This window comes from Zeugodacus cucurbitae, chromosome 2 (genome assembly GCF_028554725.1).
Source record: "Zeugodacus cucurbitae isolate PBARC_wt_2022May chromosome 2, idZeuCucr1.2, whole genome shotgun sequence".
In the NCBI taxonomy this organism is placed as follows: domain Eukaryota; kingdom Metazoa; phylum Arthropoda; class Insecta; order Diptera; family Tephritidae; genus Zeugodacus; species Zeugodacus cucurbitae.
Genome location: NC_071667.1, coordinates 24,438,706 through 24,451,894, shown reverse-complemented (window position 1 = coordinate 24,451,894; position 13,189 = coordinate 24,438,706). Strand labels below are relative to the sequence as shown.

The 13,189-nt window shown below is 35.6% G+C and overlaps 4 protein-coding genes across 6 annotated transcripts; 2 read left to right on the top strand and 2 right to left on the bottom strand.

The window, feature by feature from the left end:
* Window positions 1-34: 34 nt before the first annotated feature.
* LOC105217780 (E3 ubiquitin-protein ligase HRD1) lies at window positions 35-3,601 on the top strand. 3 transcript variants are annotated; one of them, XM_011192962.3, is made up of 7 exons: window positions 35-57; window positions 898-1,065; window positions 1,164-1,220; window positions 1,281-1,469; window positions 1,591-2,096; window positions 2,161-2,737; window positions 2,799-3,601. In XM_011192962.3, the coding sequence occupies exons 2-7, from the start codon at window positions 940-942 to the stop codon at window positions 3,366-3,368; spliced, it is 2,025 nt and encodes a 674-aa protein (XP_011191264.2). In that variant the 5' UTR covers window positions 35-57; window positions 898-939; the 3' UTR covers window positions 3,369-3,601. The 3 variants fall into 3 exon arrangements, with proteins under 3 accessions (XP_011191264.2, XP_054092166.1, XP_054092165.1); XM_054236191.1 differs by lacking the exon at window positions 35-57 and adding an exon at window positions 530-684; XM_054236190.1 differs by lacking the exon at window positions 35-57 and adding an exon at window positions 537-684 and having other exon boundaries at window positions 812-1,065.
* A 366-nt stretch (window positions 3,602-3,967) lies between these two features.
* On the top strand, window positions 3,968-8,820 carry LOC105217782 (nucleolar protein 6). The gene is made up of 8 exons (XM_011192965.3): window positions 3,968-4,122; window positions 4,206-5,475; window positions 5,807-6,095; window positions 6,164-6,274; window positions 6,337-7,013; window positions 7,074-7,631; window positions 7,695-8,095; window positions 8,251-8,820. The coding sequence occupies exons 1-8, from the start codon at window positions 4,087-4,089 to the stop codon at window positions 8,818-8,820; spliced, it is 3,912 nt and encodes a 1,303-aa protein (XP_011191267.1). The 5' UTR covers window positions 3,968-4,086.
* On the bottom strand, window positions 8,785-10,613 carry LOC105217783 (uncharacterized). The gene is made up of 4 exons (XM_011192967.3): window positions 10,378-10,613; window positions 10,211-10,312; window positions 9,338-9,669; window positions 8,785-9,232 (listed from the first exon to the last, which is right to left on the bottom strand). Exons 1-4 carry the CDS (start codon window positions 10,442-10,444, stop codon window positions 8,996-8,998), a joined length of 738 nt encoding a protein of 245 aa, XP_011191269.2. The 5' UTR covers window positions 10,445-10,613; the 3' UTR covers window positions 8,785-8,995.
* A 124-nt stretch (window positions 10,614-10,737) lies between these two features.
* On the bottom strand, window positions 10,738-12,911 carry LOC105217784 (aurora kinase C). The gene is made up of 2 exons (XM_011192968.3): window positions 12,637-12,911; window positions 10,738-12,564 (listed from the first exon to the last, which is right to left on the bottom strand). Exons 1-2 carry the CDS (start codon window positions 12,742-12,744, stop codon window positions 11,302-11,304), a joined length of 1,371 nt encoding a protein of 456 aa, XP_011191270.2. The 5' UTR covers window positions 12,745-12,911; the 3' UTR covers window positions 10,738-11,301.
* Between the last annotated feature and the right edge of the window lie 278 nt (window positions 12,912-13,189).

Here is a 13,189-nt window from a genome sequence, read left to right as displayed (position 1 = left end):
TTTGGCAGTTGTGAGGTGAATTATGTCCGTTTTGATTCCTCAATAGAGTTGCTAAGTGTAAGTAAAAGAAATTACCACAAACATGTATATATATATAAGCATTATATCATTAAGAAATTCGATCATTCGTGATTAATTTAGAATACAATTTAAGTGATAATCATTATTTATATGAATGCATGGCAATTTTAGTCAGAATATATTTCAAATTGTTTGCATTAACTTGGTTTCCAAAATATACTACCAGCGATATATAACATTTTCAAAATCACATGTGAAATATTAAAAACAGAAAGTTTATATATATTTTAAAGATTATATATATTAAAAATCCTTCTTAACTTAGTGTCAAAAATGTATAACGGGGATTTAAAAGCTCTCTTTAAGAAAGTCATGGGCTTAGGAATTCACCTAACAAAACAGCTGATGCTGAACTGTATATGGCGTATATTATCGTTAGTTGTATTCACCAAAATCATATAGAAAATCCACCAATAAATACAGATAGTGGCAACCTTTAAAAAGCCAATTGGAATTTGACATTTCCTATATACTCCAAAACGAAAGAAAAACGAAAAGCGGAAAAAACTACGTGTCTCGATGAAATATCGGGAAAGGATTGTTCTATAAAACATCGAAAAACTAAAAAAATACGTAAATTACGGATTTCGGAAAATTAAAAAAGTAATACTTTTAGTATTTGCAATTTTTTTCGAAAGTTACAAGTCTTTTGCAAAATTTTGTACAGACAGTTTGCTGGTTTTGTATTTATTTGTATTTGACGTGTGTGGTGTTTCCCTATTCAATGTAGTTGTTGGCTGCTTCATTTGGGATTTTTTATACTGTAGTGAGCTGAAAATTTTATGAGCATAATTCAAAATTAATATATTTCTGCAGTCAATCAGCCTGTTGGCTGTGCGAGCTAACAACAAATACAACATGCAAATATTACTTTCGTCCATATGTTTGGCGTTGACGAGCGTCGTCATCGGGAACGCCTACTACCAGAAGAAGCAATTCTATCCTGCAGTTGTGTACATCACCAAATCTAATGCATCTATGGCCGTATGTATCATGTATACACAGATGTGTGTATTTATATTCTAAAAATGGCAATTCTTCAAAAATACGAATAGTTGTTTACTATTTTTTTATTTTTACAGGTTATTTATATACAATTTTTCGTTATAGTTTTCATGTTTGGAAAGTTATTGCGCAAGGTTAGTAACACATATGACTTAATTTTTATAATATTATTAATTTTAAACAATGTTGTTTAGATATTTCTGGGTACGTTACGAGCAGCTGAGTTTGAACATCTACTAGAGCGGTTTTGGTATGCGCTGACAGAAACATGTCTTGCGTTTACTGTGTTCCGTGATGACTTCAATCCGCGATTTGTAGCACTATTTACAGTTTTATTGTTTCTCAAATCATTCCATTGGTTGGCAGAAGAACGCGTTGACTTTGTAAGTTTTTCATACCTTCAGTCTTATAATTGAAATATATTTGAAAATTGGTAATGAAGATTATCTTTGTACATTGTTATATTCATGTCAAGAAAATTTTATAGAAATACATGTTTTGCAGATGGAGCGATCACCTGTATTGGGTTGGCTATTTCATATACGCGTAGCAAGTCTGCTCGTAGTATTGGGCGTTTTGGATTACTTCTTACTTATGCACGCCTACAATTCGACCCTAGTTCGTGGCCCAACAGTGCAGTTAGTTTTTGGCTTTGAATATGCAATATTGCTAACTGTTGTTGCGAGTACAGCCATCAAATATGTTCTACATGCTGCTGAGATGAGAACCGATGTACCATGGGAAAATAAAGCCGTATTTTTGCTCTACACTGAATTGGTAATTGGCATGATCAAAGTAATACTCTATGTGTTGTTCGTTGTAATAATGGCCAAAATATACGCATTACCGATGTTCGTATTTCGCCCAATGTTCTTTACAATAAGAAATTTCAAGAAAGCATTGAGCGATGTCATTATGTCAAGACGTGCTATACGAAATATGAACACACTTTATCCCGACGCAACTCCTGAAGAACTACGACTTTCAGATAACATATGTATAATATGCAGGTGAGTAATATAATATTATTATTGTTTAATTGAAATAAAACAACTTGTTAAAATTATTTCACAGAGAAGACATGGTTAATCATTCAAAAAAATTGCCTTGCGGTCATATTTTCCACACCACATGTTTACGTTCGTGGTTTCAACGCCAGCAAACCTGCCCAACATGTCGACTAAATATATTACGAACGCCTAATGCCAACTCTACAGCGATTCCAAGACCCGACGAAGCAGTTGGTGGGGCAGCTGCAGTACAAGGTGATGCAGCAGCTGCTGGTGCTGGTCCAGCTGCCGCTGCTGCTGCTCCATTACCAAATCAGGCAAACGGTGCTGACATACCACGGGTTGATGGAGCAGCACCACCTAATGCTGCAAATATCCCTGGATTGTTTGAAAATATTGGCGTAGGCAATGTCGGTTCCAATATACCTGGTGGCTTGCCGTCGGTTCCAACAACAGCGGCACCACCAAATTTCCCAACATTGCCTTTGGCTCCACCATTCATGATGCCTCCTCCATTCCCATTTATTGCACCATATGCTGTACCACCACCACCTATGCCATCTGATCTAAGTACTTTGAGCGATGAAGAATTGAAATTATTAGAAGGAAATGAGCGCCGCAATGTTGAGGAGCGTATCAAGGTATGTAGTTGCATAAGACCTAACAAGCAATTTTATCAAACCCTCTTTCTACTTAATTTAGTTGCTACGAAACATTGAACTGATGTTAAATGCTGCAGGAATATTAATGAATAACTACCAAATAATTACTGCACGATTGCAACCGACAGTACCATTACCAACCGAAACTGCAACATCTTCGAAAAACACAACCAATGCTACTGTTAATAACACAAACGATGGACCCAGTACATCAGCGGCTGCTGCTGCTGCGCTTGCTGAAAGTCAGTCGCATGCATCTCGCGTCAGTAACGCTGAAGCAATAGCGAAACCAACAATTCTTACAGAAAATTCTACACATCCTTCATTGCAAAAGTATGGCGATGTGACAATTGAAGATTTAGGTGGGGAAGAGCATGAGTACCGTGTTACGCACAGTGCTGATGCTTCACCAGTATTGGCCTCATCCGCAGTGCATACGACGGAATTTGAGATCAGTACTGATGACAAAACTACAAACATCACAGCTGAACAACCCGAGAATGCCGAGCTTAGTGAACTGAGAAAACGACGTTTAAAATTCCTTGAGGAAGTCAGCAAATTGTCAACGCCAACAACAACAACAAATTCTGAAAACACTTCAAGCGATTAGAAAAGGAATTTTAGCTTTATGTTGTTTAAGTTTTGTTTTTCAAGATTTTTGTTTTATTGGGAAATTAAAGGGTGGAAAAAAGTAATTGCTATTCAAAAAGAAAAACGATATATAAAAAGACGGAAAGTACGTTGAAGTTATGATAGAAGCAAACAATGAAGAGATCATGAGCTGAACTGTATTTAATAATATATAAATAAAAAAGAATATATACTTACATACATACATGAGAACTTAACTTGTAATATTTATTTTTTAATATGTGTTCAAACACGTTGGCAATTGTACACAATATTTAGCGGAAAACATCAACTCATTCTAGTGCCATCAGTACTATTGTGATTTATTTAATGATTTTATTTCTTAATTCTTCATATGAATAATTAATATTCTCTCTGGCATATATATTTTTTATTAGTCTGATGACTACAGATGTACTACTGTTTCAATTGTGTGGTAGATATACATACATATATAAAATATAGAACGGTGTGGTAGATTAACAATAGCTGCTGCTTCTACATTCACTGCTATAATTTTGAACTTGAATGTATCTATTATTGCACGTTAATGTTGAGAAAATCGAGACAAGAAATAAATGAAAAAACATATGTTTTTTGACATTCGTTTTTACTTGGCTTCGCACGCTATTGATGAATCGCACGTGTAGTCGGAATATTTCTTTTTTAAAGCGCTTCAGAAGTTTAAAACATTAAATATGGCGAAAAATAAAATTAAAGTGGTGGTTAAAAAGGTAGTGTAAATCATTTTCTCAATATAATTGTAAGAATTAAATCTAAACTCATATATATATTCCCAAACCTATTTACTACATAGCGGGATGATGATGCAGCGGAGGACTCGATGATTGAAAATGGAACCAGCGATGAGGAATCAAATCAAAATACGTCAGATAGTGAGAATAATGACAGTGACGAAGGTTTCTCGAAACACGCAGACATTAAACCATCAGAAAAGAAGTCGAAAAAGGTACGAAAGGATTCATTGCCACATGGCACATCAAAAGTTGCCACAAACGATAATAATGCTAGCCAAGCAAAGTTAAATAAACCAAACGCTGAAAAAGTGAAACCACCTACTCTTGAGGAAATTAATGAACTTAAGGAAACTCGTAATCTGTTTCATTCGAACCTATTTCGACTACAAGTGAAAGAAATGTTGGCGGAAGTAAAAATTAAAGACAAATACACCAACTATATCAACAATTGGTTGGAAAGTTTTAAGCAGTTTTTAAACGAACTACAAAATCAATCACAGAAAGAGGATATGAACAATCAAGCGTGGTTGAAGAAATGTCAGATTAAATTTCCTATTTCGCTGCATAATTTGCATGTTGAACAACAAAAAATTTTTCAATTTCAATTCATTAAACCCAAAGTATCGCCATACCTTATAGGAGCAGCTGCAACGCAGTCATTACTCGGCCCCAAATTAAACGTCGATATTTGTATCCTAATGCCGGAAGAATGCTTTCAGAAAGAGAATTATCTTAATTTAATATACGACCAAAAGCGTGCATATTATTTAACTTACATTGCTGATAAATTGCTTAGCAGCCGCGTATTCGGTAAGGAACTGACGACAGAGAAATTGTCATTTAGTTATCATAATAACAACCCACTCAAACCAATATTGGAAATCACGCCAACACGTTTAACCGAGGGTAACGTGAAAACGAATATTGCAAGTAAGTTGAGTCTGCGTCTATTTGTGGCAGCGGAGGAGAGTGCTTTCAAACTGAACCGTTTCGTACCTTGGAATAATAATGTTCGCGCCAGCATTTTCGGTGATGATAATGAAGAATCTATTCCAATGGCGACGCCAAACTATAACGCTGGAGTGTTGTTCGATCTCACTATGCAGAGAAATCAGCAATTACTGCATGGCATTTTCGATGAGCGCAAAAATTTTCAAGAAGGTTTAGTTTTGCTGAAGGTTTGGTTAAGGCAGCGCGAATTCGATGTAGGTTTCAATGGATTTTCATCGCATTTACTGGCCATGTTCATAGCCTACCTGTACAAACAACGTAAATTACATATGAACATGAGCAGCTACCAAGTCGCACGTACTGTTTGGAATCAATTAGGTATGTAAAGAAATACAAAAAATGTATTACGCCACCGCAGAAAAAAATTTATAGTTACTCAGTGTGAACATAATAACTATAAAGGATCTTACACCGGGGTGTCCTAAGTTTTTTCGCACACTACTCTTATCTGTTGTCCGCTGTTAGGGACTAAGGACATCCCGTTGTTGGATCGGCCACGATTATGTTTTTAATGCGCGGCCGAAGACTGCAAATGTAGAAATGTAGAGAAAAAAAATTTGCTCAACAGAAGCCCGCTTGCACACTTGCTGCGTTGGTGTTAATACATAAACCCAAAAAATTATATAAATTTAATTTATTTCTTTCGCAGCGTACAGCGCTTGGGATGAGGATAGTAAAGGTATTTCCTTGTCCGATAACTCTACAGATCTCGCCAATCAACCTACATTGGAGCAATTCCATACATATTACGACGTGGTCTTCGTAGATGTTACTGGCTTCTTTAACATCGCCGCAAATCTGAATTCGGAGATATATCGGCGTGTACGTTTGGAAGCTAAATTGGCAGTGGATATGTTAAATGATATGAAAATAAATAGTTTTCAGATATTATTCATGAAGAAAATTCCACTCTACAGCCAATTCGACAACATGCTCAAGTAACAAATATAATGTAGATTTTTATCAATTTATACAGTGTACATTAATTATTTTATTCATTTTCCAGAATAAACAAAAAGGATATTGTCGAGCAAATCTTAGAAATGCATGTGAAACCAGCGGACAAGTATAACTTCGCTGGTTATGCATATCCCGTGCTACTCAAGGTCGTTGTAAGGTAATTAATATACAATATTTTTGTTTTATTTTTCAAGCAATACATTTACATTTTTCGAATAGCCTCCTTAGTAAAGGACTTGGTGAGCGTATTCGCGCTTTAATACCGATCGAAAAGGTGGTCGATGCTTGGAGCTGTACAAAAAGCCCACCAGACTGCGCGCGTTACTGTCATCTCGGTATTGTGCTTAATCCTGATAAGGCATTTGAAGTCTTAGACAAAGGTCCAGAAACCATCGCAGAGGGCGCCGACGAATTTCGCAAATTTTGGGGCGACAAAGCGCAATTACGACGCTTTCAAGATGGTAGTATTACTGAGTCGGTGGTGTGGGCTGCAGCTAACGACAGCCTATGGAAGCGACGCTTGGTATTGCGTTCCATCGTTACGCATCTATTGCAACATCATTTTCAATTAGAAAATAAAGATTTCGAATATATTGCTGGTGAATTAGATGTTTCCTACCGCTTAACACCTATTTTCCGAACGGATAAAATGCCTGAAAAGTTCAAAGTAGAACAGGACGTCGATGCCGAGGATACTTCACTCAATGTAATACGTTCTTTTGATGACTTGGCACGCAAACTACATGCGCTGAATGAACTTCCGCTCGAGATTGTCTCCATTGCGGGCATATCACCAGTGTTTCGCTACAGTGAACCTGTACCAATTCTACCACAAGCGCGCATGATTGGTGAAGAAATGTATGCTATGCAAGTGCAACACGGTGTTATACAATTAGGTAGAGATGAAAACTAATAATTTTGAATTATCAGAACAATACTAATTTTACCTATTTCAGGTCAAAGTGGTAAATGGCCTAGTGAGTTAGGTGCCTTGCGCGCTCTCAAAATGGCTTTTTACATACAAATAGCTAATTTGTTGCGGGAAAAATATAACTTGAAAGCGAAAGTCACCTATGATGGCATTTTGGTACTTAAACAAGGATACTGTTTTGCTATCGAAATGGCACATCCCAAGGAGGTTGCACTGCTTAAGAAAGAGAAAAGTGAACGTGGATTAACACAGTATGTCGACTGTGAGGCCAGCATTGCCGTAGAGAAACGTCATTATATTCTGCCTAAAGTGACGGGTGCATTACATGCCTTATATCAAGTGCATAACAGTTTCGGAGGCACTGTAATGATGGCCAAACGTTGGCTGAGTACCCAATTCATCGATGATGGCCTGTGGCCAGAAGTATGTACAGAATTGTTAATTGCCGCACAATTTTTAAGAACACCTGCAGAAAAAAATCCCAGTTCGCCACAAACAGGCTTCATAAGATTTCTGCAATTGCTTGCGGGCACCGATTGGCGTAGCGAGTTGTTCTTATTGAACTTTAACAATTCAATGGATGGTACGTTATAAAATAATACGTAATTTTATCATTATTAATTTTTATGTTTGTGTTTTTTATTAGAAAATGTTGTAGCTGATCTGGAGCATCGCTTTAGCACAGAACGTGACACATTCCCGCCACTTTGTATAGCAACATCATTTGATCAAAATCATATTGGTAATTTGTGGACTTCCGCGGGTAAACCCAATATTAATGTGTTGGCACGTGTTACGCTTTTAGCGCAACACGCTTTGGGCATAATTGAAGAGGCGTTGCTATCTACGAAAACTTTTATAAAACCTGGCCAACTTTTCATAGCTCCCAACAATGGTTACGATTTAGTAATTCAATTAAAACCGGATTTGGTATCTAATTCTTGGGCACATGAATTCGGTTCATCATTTACATCGCGTACGAGACCAAATTGGCGTCTGCCCTTAGCAGATAGTAATTTCTTGCCGAACACAATGGGAAAGTTACGGGTATGTACATACATATATTAAATAAATAATTAGTATTAGGAATTTTTATGTAAACTATTGTAGCGTAAAGCTTTGAAACTCAAAATGTTTTTTCTTTTAAATTTTTATAAAAACAAGAACATAAACTATTTATTATTTTCTTCTAATTTCAACAGGAGGCTTTTTCTGACTTCGCTGCATTCTTCTACAATCCCCATGGTGGCAAGGAAATAGCGTTAATCTGGAAGCCTGATATATCTAACGAAAGAGATTTTAAAGTGAACGAAGTGAATGGTTGTTCATTGAGCAGTCAAAATAGTGGAAAAGTCTTTGTTAAAAAAGAAATTTTGGTTGAGGATTTGAAATTTATACTAAAAGAAATGTATCTAAGGATAGGTACAGTTGATGAAGTGTTGACTGCTTCACGTAATACGCTGCCTACTATGGCTGAGAAAACTGACAGAATTAACAGTAATTTCCAGCACAAAACTGGAGAAAAACGCTACTTTTCCAATTCCCATGCAGAAGACTCCGTTACAGAAATTGAGACTAAAAAGTTGAAAAAACATTCGAAGGACGTGGAGGCAAGTGCTAAGAAAAATCGTTTGAAAAAGAAGTTAGCAAAAGATTCATTAATAAACGGTTTGACAACAAAGTCAAAGAATATTAACAAAAACGGAAAGACAAAAAAATTAAAAACAAAAAAGTTGTTCATTTCCGCTGTTGCGACGAGCAATAAACATTAAAATTTAATTTTAGTTAAATATGATCCAAACACTATAAACATAATTAAAGTAATAAAATTTTCCAAACAAAAGTAAAAAAACGTTTCGTTTCAACAGTCACATATGAGATCGTACGACGACGAAAAGCGACACCAACAGTCTTCATACTAATATTTTTAAATCTGATTAAATTGGCTTAGAGTCGGAATTGTGTCATTTTACGTTGTTTCGCCTGTTGACGTGCGCACAAGCAAGTGGCTGAACGGGTGGTCGAAGGAACTTGCGCATTTGGTGACAAGTTGACATCAGTGTTACATACGGTGTTACAACCGCGCGTGCAACACTGTCTTTTAGTGGGTGAGGGTGTTTGGGCAACGCTCTGTGTTCGCGCAATCTCCGTTGTCGATGTAGCCAAGGTTTGATGGAGTGGATACTATAAAGTAAAATAAGTTGTGAATAGATTAGTATGCATGTTCCAAAAGAGTTTATGACATCCAACAAATAGACAATAAATAGTTGCCGCATTATTACATCATACCATGGACGCTTGTGTCGGCATTGTGTTGCAAGCTTTCGACCAATCCAACTGTTGCTGAAGCGTTGCCGCAGTCGGTGAATATCCTACGCTTTGTAGGCATTGTGGTTGGTTAAATGAAAGTAAATCGGGCATTGTCATTGCTAATTGTGCAGCATTTTGTTGCTGTTGCTGTTGCATTGATGTTGTTACATTGTATGCACGTGCTACTAGATCCGATAATATCCCCATATTGAATGGATTAATAGAAGCATTTTGTTGAAATTGTGTACCGGCTAGCAGAGCGTCACGTCCACTTGCATTAAAACCCGAAGTATCCATAGGTACCACTTCGCCTAAAAATAATCAAGCGAACAAACTGAGTAGAGTCACTAAGAACTAGTTTAGTAATTATTAGTCTTCGATTTCACATTTGGGAATTAACTATTTGACGAAATGCAATTAAATTTGTGTCATAATTCGATCGTTGATATTGTATCAATTTAAATATCTTTAAATCCATGCTCCAAAATACATACTCGTATGTTTATATATCCCAATCTTGTTTTGTTTGGCTGCAAAATCTGAACAAGCCTTCGTATTACTTTCTTTCAGATATACAAGATCTTTTCGAAAAAAAGAAAGAAGAATAACTCCTTTGACATCTTAGAATCATTCTCCTAACACATTTCTACCTTAACTTAAAAACAACTATAGAAGCCTCTGCGTGGAGTACTTAGTACATATTACATACTAAGAAAATTAAGTTCATCTAATGTATTTCTGATATGAAATTCATTATTATCTCTAAATTGAACCGAATCTAACGAAAGTGTAGACATCTCTTATCAAATTTATTATATTTAGAATATATTGTTATTTATTAATATTTCTCACCTTTTGCATTCAATTTATTGTATGAAAAAAGCCGAGAATCCTCAATTCTTCGTACATCTTGCTGTGTGATTATAAAACATTCATTACCCACGACAACAGGCACTATATGTAGATATCGTCATGTTTTTAATCAAGCTGTGGAAAGTACTGAGCTTGGACATATTTACCATGTAGAGGCTGTTGTGCTTGCTCCGCCACTTGCACTACTTTTCGTATAGTTGGATCTGGATTCATTGTTACCTTTCTGTTAGGAAATTATAAGCCGGATTGTATGACCAAAACAGTTATTCGATAGAATTTTGAATTTCTTTAATAGTTCCCTTAGTTTCGTTTTATGATATTTTTTTATATTAATTTTTGAAAAGCATCGAAATGCAAATTTGAGCAGCTTAATAGTGTGTGAAGTTTGTGACTTCTGAATAATTTTACCACACCCACTATGTTGAGTGTGAATGTTCCCAGCCACAAAATATGGAATTATGGAAATTTCTTAATTTTTCTTTAATTATATAGAAACATTAAACAGATTTAAAATGTTTAGCTATAAAGGCAAAATTTATTTATGATTTAAAAAGACATTAACAGTACGTTTAACTCGTCGAAATGCATTCTTAGAAATTTAATGGCGAGTTATATTCCATAGATGCATGCTGATGTAATGAATTGAGTATGTCGTATGATAAATCCATTTAGATGGGTAAAAAAATAAATCAGCTCAAAACTAAAAATAAACGAACAAGTTACTAAATAATATACAAATCACTACACGAATTAAAATGCAAAACTAAAAAGTGCAGACTGCTAATGTTGCAATACAGAAAGGTTTTAAAATTTAGCTCTTTGTAGTAACTTGGAACAAAGGAAGGATAGCGCTTAATATCAAAATAAAAAATGTCTCCTATAAATTTGAGTATTATTTACCCAAACGCACATATATATATATAAAGCAAATACCGCATTATATAAGTAAGTTGTCGTATAAATTGTTTTTTGAACATTTTTCCAACTGACTTGCAAGGCTATCCTTTCGTTATGTATGTAAAATAATATAAATAAATGTAAAGAATTGATTTAAGCCATTTGTATAATTGTTATTTAATGTGTGCGGCAACCCAAGGATGTAGAAATACTTGGTCCAGAGGAAGGCGTTGCTGGGGATTTAGCACCAGTAACTTGGAAATGAAGTGTGCTGCTGCGCGTGAAACATAATCGGGTAATTTGTAATCGACTTTAATGATCTTTTTATATGTCTCGTCATAATCAGTAGCAAGGAATGGCGCATGACCCACTATCAGTTCGTAACATAGTACACCTAAACTCCAAAGATCTACGTTTTTAGTATGTGGTTTGCCTTGCACCATTTCAGGTGGCAAGTAATCAAGTGTGCCACATAATGTTGTGCGCATAGAGTTCGGTTCGTGCACTGACCATCCAAAATCTGCTATTTTCAAATCGCCTTTATGTCCCAACAATAAATTTTCCGGTTTGATGTCGCGATGTATAACATCACGCTCATGTAGATACTGCAATGCAGATGCTAGTGAGCGTATATAAATGGCTGATGTTGGTTCGTTAAAACGTTTTAATGGCTGTGATTGCAGTTCCTTGAAAAGTGTTCCTTTGGGAGCATATTCCAAAATAAGATAAATGCGTGCATCATCGTGGAAATAACCATATAAGCGCAGTATATGCGGGTGTCTCAAATGTGACTGTATTTCAATTTCTCGCCGTACTTGATGCTCTACGTTTGACTCGTGTATTTGTTTTTTAAATAACACTTTGAGTGCAACAACAAATTTGGATTCTTTTTCGCGCGCAAGGTATACATTACCGAATTTACCTCGTCCAAGTGGTCTTCCTATATCGAAATTACTTAAGGACCACGATTTCTTTTCTTTTTTGGTACCCTCACCAGTCTTTTCAATTTCAGCCTTATTTGATTCTTCCTTCGAATCTTTGCTTTCAACTTCTGCAATTGTTTTTGCTGGTACTTCTGTTGAGTTTGCATTTGGTTCAAAATTAGATTTTTCTTTTTCTGTTCTTGCTTGATTGGATGTAATCTTATTACTAGATGAGGTTGACGCAACAGAGACGCTAGTTTTTGTCATGGATCCAGAAGTTGAATGTGTGACGGTTTGTTGGTTTATAGGTTTCGCAGTCGATGAGACCAGCGGTGCTGTCGCGGTGCGAACAGTATTGTTATTTGTCAATAATTTCTTCTGTGACACTGCTGCAGACGTAACTTGAGTTGTTCTCGACGCAGGTAGTCCTGCTATCAAGTTGCCAGTTCTATGGGACGACATTGGTCTTGGCATAGCTATTGGAGCTACACCCTTTACATTTTCGTTAAAGGTCTATAAAAGTTGTGTATTAATAATATTACATACTTTTCACTTTTATTAAAAAATACCATATCAAACACTTACATTTTTCGTATTATGTTGTTTCTGCGGTGGCGGGGGCAGTGGCAGTGGCCTTACTGTCTGCAAATGGTTTTCCTTGCCATTTAGAGCACTCACTGTCTTTCTATACATTTCCCTTTTTGTCTGTAACTTATTATTTTAATATTTCAGTTATATTTGTTAATAAAAATAATTCTAATTCTCTACAAGAAGTAATTTTGTATCAAAAATGCCGTTTGAAAATGCAATGTGCGTATAACAGCCCTTTTTGAAAACTTATTGGTATTGGTAAGTGGCAAATGCATTTAGACATCAAGTCATTACGTCGATAAGGCTGTTCAACAATATGGCCAGATCTGAAAAGCAATATAAAATCAGTTTAAACCAAAACAAAATAGAAAATTTTTTGCTTTTATTAGTAACTAATCCAAGAGATTATTAAACCATTTTATTTAATTTCAAAATAAAACTTTTTTTACAGTATAAAGAAATATGTATTGTTTGGCTTTGTCAGATTGTTGCATACAATATAAAAGTTTTAAGTTATAGTTTTTGATTCCTGTTTATTTAGTTAATT

Coding starts and splice junctions, on each gene's coding strand:
- LOC105217780 (XM_011192962.3), top strand. CDS start 940: ATGCAAATATTACTTTCGTCCATATGTTTGGCGTTGACGAGCGTCGTC. Junction 1,221..1,280: donor TTGGAAAGTTATTGCGCAAG/GTTAGTAACACA, acceptor AATGTTGTTTAG/ATATTTCTGGGTACGTTACG. Junction 2,097..2,160: donor AACATATGTATAATATGCAG/GTGAGTAATATA, acceptor ATTATTTCACAG/AGAAGACATGGTTAATCATT.
- LOC105217782 (XM_011192965.3), top strand. CDS start 4,087: ATGGCGAAAAATAAAATTAAAGTGGTGGTTAAAAAG. Junction 4,123..4,205: donor TTAAAGTGGTGGTTAAAAAG/GTAGTGTAAATC, acceptor TTTACTACATAG/CGGGATGATGATGCAGCGGA. Junction 6,275..6,336: donor CTACTCAAGGTCGTTGTAAG/GTAATTAATATA, acceptor TTTTTCGAATAG/CCTCCTTAGTAAAGGACTTG.
- LOC105217783 (XM_011192967.3), bottom strand. CDS start 10,444: ATGAATCCAGATCCAACTATACGAAAAGTAGTGCAAGTGGCGGAGCAA. Junction 10,313..10,377: donor AGCACAACAGCCTCTACATG/GTAAATATGTCC, acceptor ATCTACATATAG/TGCCTGTTGTCGTGGGTAAT. Junction 9,670..10,210: donor CAATAAATTGAATGCAAAAG/GTGAGAAATATT, acceptor GATTATTTTTAG/GCGAAGTGGTACCTATGGAT.
- LOC105217784 (XM_011192968.3), bottom strand. CDS start 12,744: ATGTATAGAAAGACAGTGAGTGCTCTAAATGGCAAGGAAAACCATTTG. Junction 12,565..12,636: donor AACAACATAATACGAAAAAT/GTAAGTGTTTGA, acceptor CAACTTTTATAG/ACCTTTAACGAAAATGTAAA.